The sequence below is a fragment of the Oncorhynchus tshawytscha genome, linkage group LG20 (assembly GCF_018296145.1).
Source record: "Oncorhynchus tshawytscha isolate Ot180627B linkage group LG20, Otsh_v2.0, whole genome shotgun sequence".
NCBI classification, from domain to species: Eukaryota; Metazoa; Chordata; class Actinopteri; order Salmoniformes; family Salmonidae; genus Oncorhynchus; species Oncorhynchus tshawytscha.
In genome coordinates, this window is record NC_056448.1 from 11,531,969 (window position 1) to 11,554,277 (window position 22,309).

General features: G+C 42.2%; 1 protein-coding gene across 5 annotated transcripts in view; it reads right to left on the bottom strand.

The window, feature by feature from the left end:
- Positions 1-22,309, bottom strand: part of rfx3 (regulatory factor X, 3 (influences HLA class II expression)) — a 56,203-nt gene that overhangs the window by 25,088 nt on the left and 8,806 nt on the right. For 2 of the 5 annotated variants that reach the window (XM_042302192.1, XM_024380784.2), the window contains exons 2-4: positions 6,777-6,901; positions 6,581-6,669; positions 3,564-3,831 (exon numbers count right to left, since the gene is read on the bottom strand). In XM_042302192.1, the coding sequence (XP_042158126.1) occupies positions 3,564-3,831; positions 6,581-6,669; positions 6,777-6,896 (477 nt within the window). In that variant the 5' untranslated portion in view covers positions 6,897-6,901. Of the gene's footprint in view, positions 1-3,557; positions 3,832-6,580; positions 6,670-6,776; positions 6,902-14,146; positions 14,239-22,309 lie in introns of those variants that run through there. The other 3 variants (XM_024380785.2, XM_024380783.2, XM_042302191.1) reach the window with 2 other exon arrangements.

Sequence of the window (22,309 nt, forward strand, 5' to 3'; positions counted from 1 at the left end):
CCTGGCACACGGTAGCCCTTTGCCCTATGCTAACCTCACCAGATGACAGTGATGATTTCCTGGAACAGGTTCTACATCAGCCAATTACAAATGTTGACATAGATAGAGGTGAACAAACGCTTTTCCATAACAGCGTCCTTAACAAAGTCAAGCACTCTTGTTATCACCCTACAGATGGCAGTATTGCAATAATAGTGTTAAGTTATTTTAAAGAACCCACATTTGCAAGCATCCACACTAGAGGAAAGTTTGATGTTTATCGTTCTACAGTACACCTGTCAATCAACTGATCAACACACCCTACTGCACGCTGTAGGCCTACTAATAAGGTGGTAACAAGGTCATTCCGTGCTTTCAGGGTGTCTTCATTGTCATAGTGACAACTGCTAATAATCCCATTGAAAAATAACTTTAAAAAACGGTATTTAAATGTATTAACTCAACAGCACTTGATTTACATCGCCAGCACATATTTTACAGCATGTCTCTGCTTGCCTCGTTGCTCAAGTGTGAGTCCTTGATTGTGTAAGGCGTGGATAGAAAGACGAGCTGATCAACTTCTCTCTTCGACGATTCATATTTCGTCTTACTGCTAGCTTAGCACAGAACATGACAACCCAGGAACAAACCTTCCCCCATGCAGGTCAACTATTCCATAGGGCAGCCTTGGCTTTCAGGCCTGTGAGGTGAAAGCCTAGTAGAGGATACCCGTAGCGATTACGCCCTCGTCTGGCAAGGAGACACTTTCTACGAATGTAACCTACAACTTGTCGTTTACCTTACATTTGATGCAAATGACAAAAATGAAATGGTATGTTCTGTTAGTCATTCCAATCACGTGTTTTCACCAGAGAAGCTTTTCCCCAAACAGCCTATTACAAGCACATTTATAACAAAACAACCTAAAATCACTCACTTCACATGGCTTGGAGGGGTGGCACAAATGTAAAACCACATATTAGGCCTACACTAATTGTGGTAGTGTGTTGGCAAAACCTTGTAAATGAAGATTACGAAAATATATTTTATGAGGAGTTTCTTGTTAGAGTCCCTCTTCCAGACGACACATAAGCTACTGGCAGTGCTACATAAATAATATTTGCTATATTACATAGACATGTAGGCTATACTTACATGTACAATGTTTTATATGCGTTTTTATAATCATCTACTTTGTCACATATGAGTTATTTGACTTGAGGACCAACAATGGAGCGATTTTTCCTCAAATAAAAACCTTGCCGTCTCTGGGCTTACTGCCTTAGTGGATCACGCCACAAATTAATGTTAGCAGTAAGGGTAAATTACAGCTACACTATATATACACACAAAACTATGTGGAGACCCCTTGAAATTTGTGTATTGCTGACATGTGTATATTAGAACAAGACAGGTGTATAAAATCGAGCACACAGCCATGCAATCTCCTTAGGCAACATTGGCAGTAGAATGACCGTACTGAAGAGCTCAGTGATTTTCAACGTGGCACCATCATAGGATGCCACCTTTCCAACAAGTCTGTTTGTAAAATTGCTACCTTGCTAGAGCTTCCCCAGTCAACTGTAAGTGCTGTGAAATGTCTAGGAGCAAAAACAGGTCAGCTGCGAAGTGGTAGGCCACACAAGCTCAAAGAATGGGACCGCCAAGTGCTGAAGTGCGTAAAAATCGTTTGTCCTCAGTTGCAACTCACTACCGAGTTCCAAACTGCCTCTGGAAGCAATGTCAGCAAAATAACTGTTCATCTGGAGCTCCCTGAAATGTGTTTCCCTGGCCGAGCAGCCACACACAAGCCTAAGATCACCATGCGCAATGCCAAGTGTCAGCTGGAGTGGTGTAAAGCTTGCCGCCATTGGACTCTGGAGCAGTGGAAACGCGTTGAATCACGCTTCACCATCTGGCAGTCCGACGGACGAATCTGAGTTTGGCGGATGCCAGGAGAACGCTACCTGCCCCAATGCATAGTGCCAACTGTAAAGTTTGGTGGATGAGGAATAATGGTCTGGGGCTGTTTTTCACGGTTTGGGCTAGGCCCCTTAGTTCTAGGCCCCTTAGTTCCCCGTTTCAGCATGACAATGCCCCCATGCACAAAGCGAGGTCCATACATAAATGGTTTGTCGAGATCGGTGAGGAAAAACTTGACTGGCATGCACAGACGTTGACCTCAACCCCATCGAACACCTTTGGGATGAATTGGAACACCGACTGCGAGCCAGGCCTAATCGCACAAGATCAGTGCCCGACCTCACGAACACTCTTGTTGCTGAATGGAAGCAAGTCCCCGCAGCAATGTTCCAACATCTAGTGGAATGCCTTCCCAGAAGAGTGGAGGCTGTTATTACAGCAAAGGTCGGGACTGACTCCATATTAATACCCATGATTTTAGAATGAGATGTTTGACGAGCAGCTGTCCACATACTTTTGGTCATGTAGGGTATTTGACAAGACCTCGAGCGTCAGAGATTTTATTTATTTATTTTTTACAATTTGCGAATATACAACGAATATACAACGTACATGTTGTACAATCCTCTTACATCTTTATTGCTGTGAAAGAACATGAATGTGTCAAATATATGCGAAAACGTGAACCTTTTGTCTATCGTTAGTACTAATAGCTAGTAGTCTAGTCAAGGATGCCTCGATGCAATATTGGAACAAAACATTTTGTTACAGACCAATGGAACAAAAGTGAATCTTGAATTTTAAGGTTTAAAATATCCCTCTGGTGGCCAGGGTTGATTTTAAAAAATGCCATTGGTTGGTGGATATAAAGTCTAAGGTCTTTGACAGGAAATAATCAGGAAATAATCACGGTCATCTGGTGAGGTTAGCATAGGGCTAACGTGTGCCAGATTATCTGATGGGACTAGCTACAATGTAGCGTTGTATCAAAATCGACGATTTTAACTGCCTGATGAACAGTTTTAGATTGAGAAATTGTTTACATTTAAACTGTTTCTAATGTTTGCAAGTATGACCCCGTTATGATTTCAGTTTGTGAGTGTGTGATATGGGGGTATAAAGTTTTGTGACATTTATACAGGAAAGCGTTTAGAAATAACAGCAGCTTTGTTGACACTGCCATGTTGGTCTGAGCCTTGCTGTTGGAAAACCCCTACAGTGTCTGACTTTCGGCTGTCGAAGATGCAACTCCCTGACTTCACTCGCCGACTTCCCTCTACGGTAGTCTTCGTTATGCTTACTGCTCAAACACACCCATTGTGTTTTGTCTTAAAAGCTTCACGACACAGTAAAGCAGTACTAACAAATATGATTTAATATTTATTTTAATCTTTAGTTAAAACACAGCACGAGAGGAAATTCCAATTTACAGCACTGGAAGGGTAGATACCTATAGAAAGTACTAGCTGAGAAGACCACAGGACAGAGCGAGACTGGACTAAATAACACATTCTCAGACACTGACATAAAGTAGCTAAGTGGTACTATAGTTACTCAAGAAAGGCTTCAGATATGCATTATGACAGGCAGGAGAGAGTGGCCTGACAGACAGACAGACTGACAGGACGAGAAGAGTAAGTAAAGGGGGGCCGTACACTCACAGTGGACGGGGAGGCTCGGGTAGTCTGGGTGGCTGGGTGGGGGGCAGAGTTGTCCATGGAGTTGCCCCCGATGAGGTAGGCTCCAGAGCTGCTGATGATCTGCCCCCCGGCCAGACCCATGGTCAGACCCCCGTTCCCCCCTCCATTGTTGGCCATGCCATGGGACGACACCACTGTAGACACCTCGGATGAGCTGCCCTGCGTGTCAAAGTAGCTCCCTCCACTGTTCTGGCTGTACACCTGGGGCTCGGAGTACGAGTACGTCCGTCTGGGCAAAAACAATGGAGGGAAAAGTTAGGAATTTCCCCCAGGAGTGATAGGTCAGGATAATACCTTTTACATAAAGGAAAGTTTGAATGGTGCTAGAGTGCCTATTTGATGTGAATTAGTGGTGCCATTCTGAGCCTTCACGGGAAGGCAATATTCCTGTGTTAATGAAAGTGGAGTTTCCATAGTTACACAAATCACCTGAGGAGTCGCCGTGCCGACAGAGATTTGTGTGATTGTCGTTTTCCTCTGCAGTGACTCAGACCATTACCTTGGCCTCTGATATAATGACACCCTTCAGTGCCTTGACACAACAGGTGTTGTGGACCAGAAACATATTCTCTCTCTCAGACCTTTATATACATTCCCCTACATATACATTTGGGACAGTGATGCTAAAACTTTAAAATGTGGCTCTATACTCCATTTTGGATATGAGATCAAATGTTTCATATGAAGCGACAGTACAGCATGTCACCTTTTACTTGAGGATATTTTCATACATATCTGTTTCACCGCTAAGAAATGAATGCACTTTATGCATATTCAATAGGAGTGCATATTCAATACGGGAAATGCATATTCAATAGGAGTGTGTGCATGTATTGAGATATTGAGCTTGATTTGGCTGCTTTCATGGGGCTACAGAGGGAAAAAACTATTAGCTTCCCTTCCATTTGGGACTTATTTTATTATACGGCTGAACAAGGTTTGCATAAAAGAAGCAATCTCCTATTTTATTTTAAAAAGTGTGCGCTGTCTCTCAAGACCCAGTAAAGAAGTAATTCACACACACAGTCAAGTTGCTCTGAACTTAATTAATAAAGTTTGTGGTGACAATCGGCATATTTTGCATTATGGTTTGCACAAAAAAGTACTAGGGCAGTAAATTGATGTTCGCTTCAGCTGTAAGCTAGCAAGAAAAGTTAGCCTACACAACTGGAAGCTAACAGTTTCTTCTTGCATTGTAAAGCATTCTAGCCTGTAACAGACATAGTTTTGCAAACAGTAATCAACAGTTTCAACATTGTGTTGAAACTGTGTGTTAGCTTCCATGCAGCATGAGTGGGAAGCTAACGTTACGCAGCCCAGACTCCCAGTGAGTGTAGTGGTTCAGGCTAGAGCTAGCAATGAGTAATTGGAGCAGGCAAAGTGCACTCGCGCTACAAAAGAGACATGGACTCGCTGATAAAAAGACTTGATCCTCTCTCAATCAGTAGACAAAGTGAGACACATTTGACAGAAGTGCTGAAAGAAACAAACATTTGAGTACCAAAATGTTTTTCATGTTCTAGTATCAAAAAGGTACCGAAGTTTCGGTATACCATGCAGAAATAATTTGGCCCCATATTCCTAGCACGCAATGACTACATCAAGCTTGTGACTACAAATTTGTTGGATTCATTTGGGTTATGTTTTGGATTATGTTGGGTTATGTTTTGGATTATGTTATGCCAAATAGAAATGAATGGTAAATAATGTATTGTGTCATATGTGATAATAATGCCTCTAACTTTTTCGCTCATTGGTCACGATTCATTCGTGATTATCCGTAATGGTAGCATCCACATTAATGTAGACGTGTTCAGAAATATATTATATAATGATTGACAATAAAAGTGACTCCAAAATGAGACAATACGTTATTTACCATTCATTTCTATTGGGCACAACATAATCCGAAACACAACATAAACAAACTGCAAATGAATCCAACAAACTTGTAGAGTAGCAAGCTTGACACAGTGTTTGTGTGCTAGGAATATGGGACCAAATACTAAACTTGACAAAATGAAATACATTATAAGTGAATTTGTCCACATACTTTACAATTGGGGCCAAGATACATAAAGTGCTTTCATTTCTAAACAGTGAAACAGATATGTAATAAAATACCCTCAAATAAAAAGGTGACATTCTGTACTCTCTTGTATATAATCCAAAGAACAGAAATCAGACAGCGCTCCGGCAAATAAACTTAAATTGACATATTTTTAGTGCAGTAATAAAAACGTCAATTTAAGTTTATTTACCAGAATGCTGTCCTATTTCTGTTCTCTCGCCTCATAAAACATATGATCTCAAATCCAAAGCCAAATTAAAAGCATCACTGTCCAAATAAATCTGTAGAGGAGTGTATAAAACTCATGCCGAAACTCTGGAGAAATACCAGGTTATGGAGGAAAGTTTAGGGCACCGGAATGACTCGTTGACAAATCATCTGAACGGTAAGAAATACCTCCTGCCCCTTTCTCATCTACTCTTTTGGTGTGTAGTGAATCTACTTCTAAACCCAATAGAACTGTGGAGGGGACAAGCAGCTGGTACTAACACACTGTTAACAGACTCAAATAGTAAGTGGGTGTGTGCTCAGCTCACTTCTTCTGTCCTGATTATTAGCCAGGCCTTGCCCCTCCATCAGAGACTGCTGTCGGTCGATTTGTGACTGTGTGTCACTCACTATGGGACAGCCCCAGCCTGTGGAGTGTGTACATAACCTTGTCCCCCGAGCCAAGGAGTGCGCAGCACTTATTCATACTCCTGGTCATCTCCAGGTGACTGCACACAATCACACAGTACTTCACTGTGCTGTTACTTACGCCCTCCGCACCCGCCATGTGTGTGTGGCAGAACTACTGCTGTGAAGTGACTTTAGCTGTTGCCGTTGACTACAGAGAAGACGATAAAACCACTGTATAGTGCCACTGCAGAGTGAGTGACAAAGGCAACGGTGGTTGAGCAACACTCACATGGTTCCGTTGGTGTAGACACCACTGTTCTCCTCCACATACTGCACCTGTGCTGGGTATACATGCTGAACCTGTTGAACAGTCTGGGTCTGCAACCGTAGGGCAACAAGTTAGAAACGACACACATATCAAACACATGCAAATGAAACACACGCAAATGAAACACACACACACAAACACACACACAGCCGTTTACCTGCTGCTGGACAGGCCCCTGAGAGGTCACCTGCTGGGCGGAGCCTGCGGGCTGCACAGGCACGGCGGTCTGGAGAGGGACAGTGGAGGCGGAGTCAGCGCCTGCCTCAGGGGTCTGCATGGCGCCTGCAGGAGAGAGAGGACACATTGGTCAACTGGGTACCACCAGAGCCATCGATGGAGGGGAGCACATTGATAGACGGACTATAGAGAACCACAAGCTCTTCTCTGGCATGGCACCAAAGTGGCAGAACAAAGTCCACTGCAAAGAACTCCACAAGAAACCTTTGTCTCAATTTGGTTTAGATGCACAGTACAGGACAATTTAAGTGCTAACTAAGGAATATCTGGGTCTGGGAGTATAAAATCGATATCACTCACAGAGACATGAATTCTAGATTATATCTATGGTATTACTGTACCCATGTTGACGAATGAACAGGGGCTGTAGTGGAGCGGGTCGAGAGTTTCAAGTTCCTTGGTGTCCACATTACCAACGAACTATCATGGTCCAAACACACCAAGACAGTCGTGAAGATGGTACGACAAAACCTTTTCCCCCACAGGAAACTGAAAAGATTTGGCATGGGTCCCCAGATCCTCTAAAAGATCTACAGCTGCACCATCGAGAGCATCCGGACCAGTTGCATCCCTGCCTAGTATGGAAACTGCTCGGCATAAGGCCCTACAGTGGGTAGTGCGTACGGCCAAATACATCACTGGGGCCGAGCTTCCTACCATCCAGGACCTACAGTTGAAGTCGGAAGTTTACATACACTTAGGTTGGAGTCATTAAAACTCGTTTTCAACCAGTCCACAAATTTCTTGTTAACAAACTATAGTTTTGGTAAGTCGGTTAGGACTATCGACCGATTAATCGGAATGGCCGATAAATTAGGGCCGCTTTCAAGTTTTTATAACAATCGGAAATCAGTATTTTTGGCCGCCAATTTTTATTATTTTATACCTTTATTTAACTAGGGAAGTCAGTTAAGAAACTATTCTTATTTTCAATGACGGCCTAGGAACGGTGGGTTAATTGCCTCGTTCAGGGGCAGAACGACAGATTTTCACCTTGTCAGCTCGGGGGATCCAATCTTGCAACCGTACAGTTAACTAGTCCAACGCAATAACGACCTGCCTCTCTCTCTCATTGCACTCCACAAGGAGACTGCCTGTTACGTGAATACAGTAAGCAAAGTTAAGTTGCTAGCTAGCATTAAACTTATCTTATAAAAACACAATCAATCATAATCACTAGTTAACTACACGTGGTTGATGATATTACTAGATATTATCTAGCGTGTCCTGCGTTGCATATAATCTGACTGAGCATACAAGTATCTAAGTATCTGACTGAGCGGTGGTAGGCAGAAGCTGCCGCGTAAAACATTCATTCAAACAGCACTTTCTTTGCGGTTTCCCAGCAGCTCTTCGTTGTGCGTCAAGCATTGCGCTGTTTATGACTTCGAGCCTATCAACTCCCGAGATGAGGCTGGTGTAACCGAAGTGAAATGGCTAGATAGTTAGCGGCGCTAATAGCGTTTCAAACGTCACTCGCTCTGAGCCTTCTAGTAGTTGTTCCCCTTGCACTGCATGGGTAACGCTGCTTTGAGGGTGGCTGTTGTCCTTGTGCTGGTTCGAGCCCAGGGAGGAGCGAGGAGAGGGACGGAAGCTATACTGTTACACTGGCAATACTAAAGGGCCTATAAGAACATCCAATAGTCAAGGTTAATGAAATACAAATGGTAGAGAGGGAAATAGTCCTATAATTCCTATAATAACTACAACCTAAAACTTCTTACCTGGGAATATTGAAGACTCATGTTAAAAGGAACCACCAGCTTTCATATGTTCTCATGTTCTGAGCAAGGAACTGAAACGTTAGCTTTCTTACATAGCACATATTGCACTTTTAAGTTCTTCTCCAACACTTTGTTTTTGCATTATTTAAAGCAAATTGAACATGTTTCATTATTTACTTGAGGCTAAATTGATTTTAATTATGTATTATATTAAGTTAAAATAAGTGTTAATTCAGTATTGTTGTAATTGTCATTTATTAATAAATAAAAATTGGCCGATTAATCGGTATCGCCTCTTTTGGTCCTCCAATAATCATTATCGACGTTGAAAAATCATAATCGGTCGACCTCTAGTTAGGACATCACTTTGTGCATGACACAAGTCATTTTCCCAACAATTGTTTACAGACAGATTATTTCACTTATAATTCACTGTATCACAATTCCAGTGGGTCAGAAGTTTACATACACTAAGTTGACTGTGCCTTTAAACAGCTTGGAAAATTCCATAAAATGGTGTCATGGCTTTAGAAGCTTCTGATAGGCTAATTTACATCATTTGAGTCAATTGGAGGTGTACTTGTGGATGTATTTCAAGGCCTATCTTCAAACACTTTGCCTCTTTGCTTGACATCATGGCAAAATCAAAAGAAATCAGCCAAGACCTCAGAAAAAAAATTGTAGACTCCCACAAGTCTGGTTCATCCTTGGGAGCAATTTCCAAATGCCTGACGGTACCAGGTTCATCTGTACAAACAATAGTACGCAAGTATAAACACCATGGGACCACGCAGCCGTCATACCGCTCAGGAAGGAGACGCCTTCTGTCTCCTAGAGATGAATGTACCTTGGTGCGAAAAGTGCAAATCAATCCCAGAGTAACAGCAAAGGACTTTGTGAAGATGCTGGAGGAAACAGGTACAAAAGTATCTATATCCACAGTAAAAACGAGTCCTATATCGACATAACCTGAAAGGCCACTCAGCAAGGAAGAAGCCACTGCTCCAAAACTGCCATAAAAAAGCCAGACTACGGTTTGCAACTGCACACGGGGACAAAGATTGTATTTTTTGGAGAAATGTCCTCTGGTCTGATGAAACAAAAATAGAACTGTTTGGCCATAATGACCATCTTTATGTTTGGAGGAAAAAGGGGGAGGCTTGCAAGCTGAATAACACCATCCCAAACCATGAAGCACAGGGGTGGCAGCATCATGTTGTGGGGGGGCTTTGCTGCAAGAGGGACTGGTGCACTTCACAAAATAAATGGCATCACAAGGATGGAAAATTATGTGGATATATTAAAGCAACATTTCAAGAATTCAGTCAGGAAGTTAAATCTTGGTCGCAAATGGTCTTCCAAATGGACAATGACCCCAGGCATACTTCCAAAGTTGTGGCAAAATAGCTTAAGGACAACAAAGTCAAGGCCATCACAAAGCCCTGACCTGAATCCTATGGAACATTTGTGGGCAGAACTGAAAAAGTGTGTGCAAGCAAGGAGGCCTACAAACCTGACTCAGTTACACCAGCTCTGTCAGGAGGAATGGGCCAAGATTCACCCAAATTATTGTGGGAAGCTTGTGGAAGGCTACCCAAAATGTTTGACCCAAGTTAAATAATTTAAAGGCAATGCTACCAAATACTAATTGAGTGTATGTAAACTTCTGACCCACTGGGAATGTGATGAAAGAAATAAAAGCTGAAATAAATCATTCTCTCTACTATTAGAGGCTCCTTAACAGCTTCTACCCCCAAGTCTTAAGCCTGCTGAACAATTAATCAAAATGGCCACCAGGATTATTTACATTGACACGCCCCCCACCTCCCTTTGTCTTCACACTGCTGCTACTCGCTGCTTATTACCTATGCATAGTCACTTTACCCCTACCTAAATATACAAAATAACTCTTCTAACCTGCACATTGACTCGGTACTGGAACCCCTTGTATATAGACTCATTATTGTTATTTTTATTGTGTTACTTTTTTAATTTGACTATTTTTACTTTAGTTTATTTGTAAATATTTTCTTAACCTCTTTCTTGAACTGCATTGTTGGTTAACGGCTTGTAAGTAAGCATTTCACGGTAAGGTCTACACCTGTTGAATTCGGCGCATGTGACAAATAAAATTGTCATTTGATTAGATGATTTGGTTCCTGGGAAGAAGCTTCTCTCAACCAATCATCTATGCACAACATGTACTAATACAGTCACAATACCATATCATCATTATTCTGTGGTATAATATGAATAAGAATACCGACTCTGTGTGTACAATAACTGTCCATTTGAGAGTCAGTGCTTAAGCAACTCATCACATTGACTGCACCGTTGTAATTCTGACTGCTGTGCTGCTAGAACAGGCAGCTGTGGCCAGCAGTACTGAATGTACTCAGGGTAGTGTATGAGTCAGTGGTCCGAGCAGAGAGCTCGTCTCCTGTCTCCGTGTTCACAGCAATAAAAAAACAGTTAATATTTAACAGCCCTAATGAGCTTATCTTTCTCTCTCTGCTCTCACAAATCTGTTCCCTTCACATCTTCCAACGATTTTTTATCATTCAGACATTTGTTGATTAATTCTTGCCAAACACATTTAGGCTAATTTTGTGAAAATGTGGTCGTATTTGTCAAACCACGGTTTTTACTTTGTTCTCACACCTCGGCATTGGAACACATGCATAGGTGTCCAAAAATGTAGCTGGTGTCAGAGATTTAGAATCCATCTTTATTGGCTAACGACCCAACCCTGAACACACAGAGCTACGGTGAGATGAGGACTTGGGCAGAGGGAGACATTCACAGTAAAGCAGCATGTAGGCTAATCATAGAACAGCCACCTCTCCTCCTCTTGCTCTGTCCTCCGCGGTGACCCCCCACACACTCCCCCTCATCTGCTGAACTTAGTTTCCATGACCAAGCCTCTCCTGGTTAATTAACCTGTCTCCTAAGAGCCCTGGATCTCTCCGGGGTCTGCCTGTCCTCCTCCACCCCCTCTTCTCTCCACCCTACTACTCATCCTCTCTATCTTCAGTGATATACCAGAGGTTGTGTTCAGATGCATTTCTCCCTTCATAGTGCATGATAGTACAGCACAGTATAGTGCATGATAGTACAGCACAGTATAGTGCATGATAGTACAGCACAGTATAGTGCATGATAATACAGCACAGTATAGTGCATGATAATACAGCACAGTATAGTGCATGATAATACAGCACAGTATAGTGCATGATAATACAGCACAGTATAGTGCATGATAGTACAGCACAGTATAGTGCATGATAATACAGCACAGTATAGTGCATGATAGTACAGCACAGTATAGTGCATGATAGTACAGCACAGTATAGTGCATGATAGTACAGCACAGTATAGTGCATGATAGTACAGCACAGTATAGTGCATGATAGTACAGCACAGTATAGTGCATGATAGTACAGCACAGTATAGTGCATGCACAGGGTGTCAATCAGCGTAGTTTCCTTTTAACTCAGGAGGCTGCATTGAATTGAATAGTATTTTCTTCCATCCTGTATTGTTAAAACACTAAAACAGTTGAGCACTGATTCAGACAGGTGGTTCTCCATGCTGTTCACAGAAAGAACCAGAGACCAGTCAGTCAGACCATTCCGCTCCTGTTCTGCCATCAGTCAGGACTTTCAAACTGAAACCGCTCAGTTGAAGGAACATAGTCTATACTTTGATGGTGCAGCAGGGGTTTAAGAAAAGTGTTCCCCTTGTTTCTATAATGTATTAGCCTACCATTTGATAAAACCAAAGACAGAAAGACTTAAACAATCCTGAAGAGCTCTCAGCATCCATTGAAGATTTAAAAAAATCCTGCATGATTCAAGACACTTATCGTTCCATCTGATATGGCCTTTTAATGTCGCTCAGCAAATTGCATATGTTCTGCTGGTAGCGTGACAACATGGTCTAAAAAGCTCCAAAAGCCCAGGTACCTGATCACAGGGCGATGCTAGTAGGAAGGCAGCAGACGACAGAAACGAACATGACAGTGACAACCAGTGCCAGGTAGGCCTGGGACGGTCATGGAATTTTGGATGACTGTTATTGGGCAGCCAAATGTTTGAATAGCCTATTTGCACATGTTCTCCTCTCCTCTGCTGCTGACTATATGTGATGCCATAGATATAGAATGAATAGAACGGGCATACCCATTCAAGGTCAATGATGGCATAATGGGTGGACTGGCCGCCATTGAGTGTACTCATAGGAGCAAAGCAGGAAGTAAAAAGAGGAAGTGTACCCATCAATATGTGCTGTTATTTGTTGATTCAACTCAACCGACATGACAAAAAATAATTCAATTTAAAAAAATATATGTTTTAACCTTTATTTAACTAGGCAAATCGGTTAAGAACAAATTCTTATTTTCAATGACGGCCTAGGAACAGTGGGTTAACTGCCTGTTCAGGGGCAGAACGACAGATTTGTACCTTGTCAGCTTGGGGATTTGAACTTGCAACCTTCCGGTTACTAGCCCAACGCTCTAACAACTAGGCTACCCTGCCGCCCCTATTGAATGAGCCACATCAGTTATTTGAATTAACATTCTACATTACCATTGAAATGATTGCATCCCAATACGAGGCAGCCATTGAGAGTGTATCCATGAGTTCACCAGTCAAATACTGTAGATGCCGTAAAGGAGTCAATGGAACACAGATAGTTCCATTGACCAGATTGGCTCACATTCAACTGATCTGACAAAGTGGATATTAGTCAAATCCGTCATGATTTATGAACTTCAACAAGTCTATTTTCAGGTTTAGAAGAAGTGACTGCTAAAAATGCCAAATGTATAAGCTGGTTAGCAGCAGTGGTAGAAGTGAGTCATTTTTAACTGTAATGCAGTTGATTAGTAATGATGACATGAACATGTGTTGGGGTTGACATCCATACAAGCATTAGACTCAGATTGTTACCTCAACATAGTGTGAAATACACATATAAACAATAGACTAAATGTAGCCTAATTTTGCTGGGGGGCAATGAGGAGACTAAGGATCTTTCCCACACCGCCCTTTCCTCCGCGCGTTTCCATGGCAATTCCATTGTTTTGGTCGAGTTCGTTTGACCTCTGTACTGCATCTATTGCCAGTGTTAGAGGTTCCAAGCCTCTTCTATAGACCCAGTTGGTATTAGATAGAACGTTGCGACCCATCCCGCCTCTGGGGAAAACAACCTGTGGTTACCCACAATAGGCTACCCCATTACCTTTTTTTAAATGCAGTACTTGTTGTCTGCTTGTTTTAGTCGATTACAAAATTACATTTAAGAAAAATATAACATGTCTAGAGATTCATTTTCAACATTGCCTGCTCCCTGGCGTTCTCACTACTTAGAAAAACGTAATATTGTAGGGCTTTCCTCATGCCCCTTTTCATGACGATGCTAGCAGCCACTTGAGCGCTAGCTGGTTACCGACCGTAACATTACACTTGCCAAGACTAACAACACAAACAAACGGACTATACAGCTCAGCTGCAAGTAGTGAGTGGAGTTACAAACGGACTGTACTAAACAAGCTATGTCTTACCTGTGATTTAATGTTTCCCACACACATATCTACAGTACGTGTAGACTCCTCGGACACCGCATCCCCCACACAGAACTCACAGGCTCTATTTCCCTACGTGGGAGCACTGCGAACCAGAGGTCATGATTTTTGACACGGTTACATGTACATTAACTAACACAGCAGCTTTTCGGCATGTTTTGTTATTTCTGTATAACAAAAAAATGTATGACGAAGTTACCTCTTTTACAATGGGGGTCAATAGAAAATAATGTTGGTTTCCCCCAATTTGTTGGCGTGAATACCGACTGGGACCATCAACTATTTCAATGTGTGCTGCTGCTGCTGCAGGTATGCGGGCGTCACCTAGGCAACCGAAGACTCGTTTGCTACAACACTTTGCTTGAGCAACAAAGTTTATTCACATTGTTAAGAGTCCACGTCACCTCAAAAATGAATTCCACCGCACAAATGCCTGGCCATCCCGTCTTCAGTTCTTTTATAACCATCAGTTACGTGGTTATAGGGTAAATTGTGCCAGTCTTTGTGCCAGGGAGATGCTGCTGACATGGCAGTCAAGTGATCCATTCAGAGGTTGTCATGCTTTCTCTTTTTAGTCTCTACAGGTACCATTTTTCTTCTGCCCCATGCACTCTGCAGTAGGAGAGGCCCTATCGGCCTCTACTACACCAAATCCACCTGCTCCCTGCAGCCTGCCCCTGATGATTAGGAGATGAGGGGAGGATTGACTTTCTGGATGTAAACAGGGCACCTACCTCACTCCTGCAGCACCCCCCCCCCCCCCTTCAGCTTGCTCTCGCTCCCCTGTGGCCCACTTAAGCGCTGTGCTCAACTGAACAACTGCAAGCTCTACAAGCCCACGCAGGAACAAAGGCCAGAGAGGAGGGCAGCACTTGCCTTGCCTCTCCTTCACCCTCCCCCCGGGTCCTTCCTCCCCATATGACTGACAGCTGGGGAAATAGGGGGAACAGGACTTATTACATCAGATGATCAGAACGAGATCTATAATGTTATCTCACCACATTACCACAGTCAATAATATGGGCAACTTTAATGGCATGATCAAAACAAAATATGTTTAAAGTCTAAAATGCTGTTAATGCCTGGGATATCCATTGTGAGCATGAGACTGGTAGCAAGTGGATTGTCCTCAACCTAAAATGTACTGATGAATGTCCAGAAACAACATGCTTTAGAGAGGAGTTGTAACACTGTGAAAGAAACACAACCCCAAATAAAGGAGGCACGTCTCCTTTGTATTGATCTCATTTCCTTCCTGTCTCCATCATGTTAGACCTGTGGCCATGTTAGGCTGGCAGTGATAAAAACACTGTCTGAAGCTGCAGCATTAACCAATTTCCTTCACAACTATGGAACAGGGTTGAGGTTAGTGATAAAGTACACCGTGCAATGTAAAAACAGTGTACACAGGCTGCTGTGCGTGCAAATAGCACAGCAAAAACCCCAGTTGATGCTGCTATGCCATGGAAATGGATGGATGAATAATCAAATGAATCAGCGGCTCTTTAAATGATTGGAAATGGAACAGGATCCAGTGAACAGGTGGCATGGTTCTATTGTTGCCCACCCAACACCTGACTTCAGGTAAGTGGTAACTAGCCGTTTCTGACATCCTGTCCTCTGTCCACAGAGGTGTGTATGCCATTATTGCCTTATAATAGGCTATAGGCCTAGGCCAGGGATGGGCATCTTTGATGGGGGTGGGGGCCACAAAAAATCTGCAGTGGCTCGCGGGTCTACATACCCACATCCATACATGCGGCGCTAGCCTTTTACGGGCCCTAAGGAACATTTTGTTGGGGGCTTCCCCCAACTTGGGAGCAAAGCATGTTAGTGGCCCCCCTCTTGACAGCGAAGTGAAGTTTCAGAGTTCATTTCCTGCCATTCTACACATTTTTTCCATGGGGAGTAGAGAAAATGTTACCGTTTTAATGCAGGTTTGCTGCAATTCTACACATTTTGCCATGGGGTGGAGCGAATATTTGCAGTTCTTAATATGACATCTGAGTGAGAGTTCCTAACAAATCAATGGGGGCCCGGGTCAGTAATTCGACCATGCTTGCTACAAGTTAAGATAGCTGGCTGCTAGACTAACTTACCAATCTAAATTGTTTTTGACATGGTCTAATTTGAGTGACTGTCAGTGACCGACAAGATAAAAACAGCTGATGCACAACATTTTAAAATTGCACCTTGTATATTCTACTATTCTAACTCTCAAATGAGTCATATATATATATATATATATATATATATATATATATATATATATATATATATATATATATATATATATATATATATATATATATATATATGACAGACATACAATCAGTCAAAAGTTTGGACAGACCTACTCATTCAAGGGATTTTCTTTATTTATACTATTTTCTACCTTGTAGAATAATAGTGAAGACTATGAAATACTATGAAACTATGAAATAACACATGGAATCATGTAGTAAACAAAGCAAAGTGTTAAATAGCAACAGGTGGCTATTCGAAGAATCTCAAATATTTGCTTAACACATTTTTGGTTACTACATGATTCCATATGTGTTATTTCATAGTTTTGATGTCTTCACTATTATTCTACAATGTAGAAAATAGTAAAAATAAAGATAAACCCTTCAATGAGTAGGTGTTCTAAAACCTTTGACCGGTAGTGTACACAAATATATTTTTGTGTGTGTGTGGGGGGAATTTATCCATGGGCCTACAAAAGAGGGGCCACCAGTTATCCATCCCTGGCCTAGGCCCTATTTTTTACAATGCAAAACAATAGTGTCAATAGACAGACCTTCAAATGCTCACGGTTGAGAACTGGAGTCCTCATATCACAGCAATAACTTACTTTAACTAAAATCAAGCTGTGCAAATAATCATTAAGCTAATTAATTTCAGTAACATTTTCCAGATGTTGCCAGTCTGTTCCGTTCATTTGGGATTGAGGCCTGCTATGTGTCTTATCGCATCATGGTCCACACAAATTCAGTGGAATATGGAGTGACAGATTGAAATGACTTTATTGTGAGATGCTACCCATATAAACTTGCAGTAACCATGGAAATGGTTATATCTAGCCTAATTGCAAGCTTGGTGGGCCTATAGCCTACCTACATATATACCAGTCATTTCTTGGCATGTTTGTCAGGGAAAAACTTAGGGTGGCTCAAAAACAATTAGCCTAGGTGGTCAGGAGTCTCACTAAGACCCACTGTGCACCTGTCCCCCCTTCCACCTCCCCCTCTCGACACACACCTGTTCCTCTCCCCTAGGTGGGAACAGAGGGCTGCGGCTGGCTGCAGAGAACACCCAGTGGACTGTAGAGAATGATGATGCAACACAGAGAACCATGGAGCTTTTCCTTCCTCACAACAACCCTGGAGCTTTTTCCTTCCTCATCCAAGAGGCCATAAGAGGGGTCCAAATCCATCTATAGTCAGCCAAGAGGCCATAAGAGGGGTCCAAATCCATCTATAGTCAGCCAAGAGGCCATAAGAGGGGTCCAAATCCATCTATAGTCAGCCAAGAGGCCATAAGAGGGGTCCAAATCCATCTATAGTCAGCCAAGAGGCCATAAGAGGGGTCCAAATCCATCTATAGTCAGCCAAGAGGCCATAAGAGGGGTCCAAATCCATCTATAGTCAGCCAAGAGGCCATAAGAGCCACAAAACCACTAGGAGGAAACGGATCACATATAGAAATCCATGTGTCTCTACACTTTCATTGACAATTTGCTTTAAAACAACACAACAACACAATAATGAAGTCAAAAAAAATATATCATTAATGAAGTCAAAAAAGATATGTCTGTAAGGAGTAGCATGAGAGGAAAGCATAATTTAATCTGGGCAGTAGGCTTACACACCTGTCTTGACTGAGCAAACACCAAACCGCCATTCTGTTTAGGAAGCCTAGGATATTTCCATACTGCAGATTCGTAACTTTTCATGCAAATTGCAGAGGTTTAAGAGAGTAAAAAGGGTGTCCAAAAGCCATTTTAATGATGTTTTAGTGGAGAGGCCGACTTGGATATGGCCCTGATAATAATTACAAGCCATCCAGCCTATTCCAGTAATAATAATAATCAGACATTAATAATAATAAAAGACATTGATGCATTTTTATAAAATGTTGGCTTTGATTTCTGGTCAAACGGATGGAAAAGGGTTCTTCCAAAACATCTTACCCCAAAAAGTATTATTAAGGTAATACATCAAAACAATGATGTTGAAGTAAAAAAAACCTGCCAATTAATATCAACACTTGTACTTAATTTTGGACAAATGATTGGCCTTCTGTAAGTTTACCAAAAGCACATATCTTTAAAGATATTTTCTCATTTCTCTCATGAGGAGGGAGGATAATACACATTCACAGAAGTAACAACGTAGACCTACATATTACTTATAGGCCTAGTGTTTTTATTGATATACATTTTTGTTTATGATCAAATCAGATCAAATCATTTGCGACCGTGAAGTTTTGAAAAGCGTATTTGTTACTCAAATTACAACAACATGCAGATGCATATGCAGATGATACAGTCTTATACTCAGCTGGCCCCTCCCTGGATGTTGTGTTAAATGCTCTACAACAAAGTTTTCTTAATGTCCAACAAGCTTTCTCTGCCCTTAACCTTGTTCTGTACACCTCCAAAACAAAGGTCATGTGGTTTGGTAAGAAGAATGCCCCTCCACATTAGTGTGATTACTACCTCTGAGGGTTTAGAGCTCGAGATAGTCACCTCATACAAGTACTTGGGAGTATGGCTAGACGGTGCACTGTCTTTCTCTCAGCACAAAAAAAGCTGCAGGCTAAAGTTAAATCTAGACTTGGTTTCCTCTATCGTAATCACTCCTCTTTCATCCCAGCTGCCAAACTAACCCTGATTCAGATGACCTACCTTTTGGTAGGCCGTCATTGTAAATAAAAAAATTGTCCTTAACTGACTTGCCTCGTTAAAAAAAATGTTTTAAAGAACCTTAAAAGCCCAATGTTTACTCTCCTTTGTGTAATTATTTAACTCCCACCGCTCGTGGGACATTTATTTTGAAGGCACGTATAAATAACAACTGCACGAGGACAGACAGTGACTGACAGGCTGACACCCACACATCACAGTTACAAATACTAGCTAGCTAGAAATTGCGCAAAAATATGTTTTGTTTTTTTAAAGACTTCAAGAAAAGGAAATTAGACAATGAATGTAGGGTGTTCCAGCATGAGTGGACATCGAAATATTTCTTTATTGAGGTATCAGGGAAAGCAGTGTGCTTAGTGTGCAAAGAGAGCATCACTGTCTTGAAAGACTACAACTTGTCCTCAAAACTTCCAGACGCATGCAGAAGCATGCAGAGAAATATAGGAATATGTCTTCTGAGCAGAGGGCAAGTGCATCGAAAGAGTTGCACAAAACCGCATTCAGCAAGCGACGGAATTGCGAGAGCTAGCTATGTACTGTCCCACAAAATTGCTAAACATAGCAAGCCATTTGCTGAGGGCAATTCATTGAAGAATGTCTATTTGCCCCGACAAGAAAGAGCTGTTTGTTCGTCTTGACAGGGAAATATTTTCAGTGACACAGCATGTCGAGGACATCGCAGAGAATATGGAACAACAGTTGAAAGGCAAGGTAAAGGATTGCACCTATTTCTCCTTGGCCCTGGATGAGAGCAGTGATGCATGTGACACGGCACAGTTGTTGATATTCTTATGAGGCATAATCCCAGACTTTGACATTACAGAGGAGCTTGCTTCAGTGCAGTCAATGAAGAGCACAGCCACGGGGAAATGTTTATTGGAGGGGGTTAATAAGTGTGTGGCAAAGCTGGGACTGAGTTTTTAAAAAGGTATCCAGTGTGACCACTGATGGGTGCCCAAACTTGACAGGAAAAAACGTTGGCAATTTTAAAAGGATACCAGATCAGGTAGCTGAGCTGAACCCAGAACAGAAAATTATTTTCCTGCATTGCATTTATTCATCAGCAGCTGCGCAGTAAATGTGTTCTGAAAATGAGCCATGTTGTGGACACAGTCACTAAAGTGGTAAACTTCATAAGAGCAAAATCTTTTACCACAGGCAGTTTGTATCACTGTTGGAAGAGACAGAGTCAGGTCATGCAGATCTCCCCTACCTCACAAACGTGAGATGGCTGAGTTTGGGGAAGGTGCTTAAAAAGGGTGTGGGACCTGAAGTCAGAGATTGCTGAGTTTTTGCTAATGAAAGGAAAATATGTGGATTTCCCTCAACTGCAAGACAAAGAATGGTTGGCTGACTTTGCCTTCACCATGTACATCATGGCCCTCATGAATGAACTGAATTCCAAACTACAAGGGAAGGGCCTTTTTGCACATCAGATGCACAGCCTTGTCAAAGCCTTCAAGGAAAAATTACTCCTCCTGACCCGCCAAGTAGAAGCCAACAATCTCACACACCTTCCGACACCACTAGAGACGTATATATCGCTGCTGCGCGCTTTGAACTAGAGATGCATGATATATCGGTGAGCATATCGGAATCGGACGATATTAGCTAAAAATGCCAACATCGGCAGCGGCCCGATGATTAGTTTAACGCCAATGTGCAAAACCGATGTCAAAGCTGACGTGCATACCTATAACATAAGTAGATGACGTGCATACCCATAACATAAGTAGATGGCTTGCACACCCATAACATAAGTAGATGACGTGCACACCCATAACATAAGTAGATGACGTGCACACCCATAACATAAGTAGATGACGTGCACACCCATAACATAAGTAGATGACGTGCACACCCATAACATAAGTAGATGACGTGCACACCCATAACATAAGTAGATGACGTGCACACCCATAACATAAGTAGATGACGTGCACACCCATAACATAAGTAGAGATGACGTGCACACCCATAACATAAGTAGATGACGTGCACACCCATAGCATAAGTAGATGACGTGCACACCCATAACATAAGTAGATGACGTGCACACCCATGACATAAGTAGATGACGTGCACACCCATAACATAAGTAGATGACGTGCACACCCATAGCATAAGTAGATGACATAAGTAGATGACGTGCACACCCATAACATAAGTAGATGACGTGCACACCCATAACATAAGTAGATGACGTGCACACCCATAACATAAGTAGATGACGTGCACACCCATAACATAAGTAGATGACGTGCACACCCATAACATAAGTAGATGACGTGCATACCCATAACATAAGTAGATGACGTGCATACCCATAACATAAGTAGATGATGTGCATACCCATAACATAAGTAGATGAAGTGCATACCCATAACATAAGTAGATGACGTGCATACCTATAACATAAGTAGATTACGTAATGACGCCACAAAAAATACAGCGCTACACGGAACAAAAGCAGAAAAATACCAAGCGCACACTTCCAATAACTAAACAAGCTCAAGTCGAGCAGTCATTTGAAAGAGTAAGAACATTTCAGCAAAATCCATTAACGGCAAGATAATGGCATTCATTGCCCTTGACAGTCGACCGTCCTCTGATGTTGGCTTTCGTCGACTGGTCAAGCCGCAGTACACATTATTTTTCAGATGTTGCCCTACCGGAGTTCCACAGTGTTGTTGAAACGTACATCAATGAGCTACTTGCTATGGGCGTCACTGCTATTAGCTTCACGACTGACATTTGGACCAGCGATGTGAGCCCCATGAGCAAGCCGAGTCTGACAGCAAAGTGGGTCAACGAGGATTTCGTACTGAGGAAAGCCATATTGCATGCTCAAGAATGAGCTGGTTCTCATACTGCCATTTCAATGGCATTTGAGAACATGTTTGAAACCTGGAAACATGAATACACTCCTAGCGCCATTCGAACAACTGACTCGAGAAATAAGCTCATCAACTGCATCTGCAGCAGATGTGATACCCCGTGTGATACCCCGTCATGGATTGAAATGCCTGCTCAACAAAATTGCCGACAGACCGTGGTGTTAAAACTTACAAAAGTCCTCAAAGCAGTGAACCATGCTCGATGCTAGGTACAAGGACATACTTCTTTAACAGCCTCTTGAGCCTCTTTACTGTGTCGCCACCATGCTCGATGCTAGGTACAAGGACCACTACTTCTTTAACAGGCATTCTCTCTGA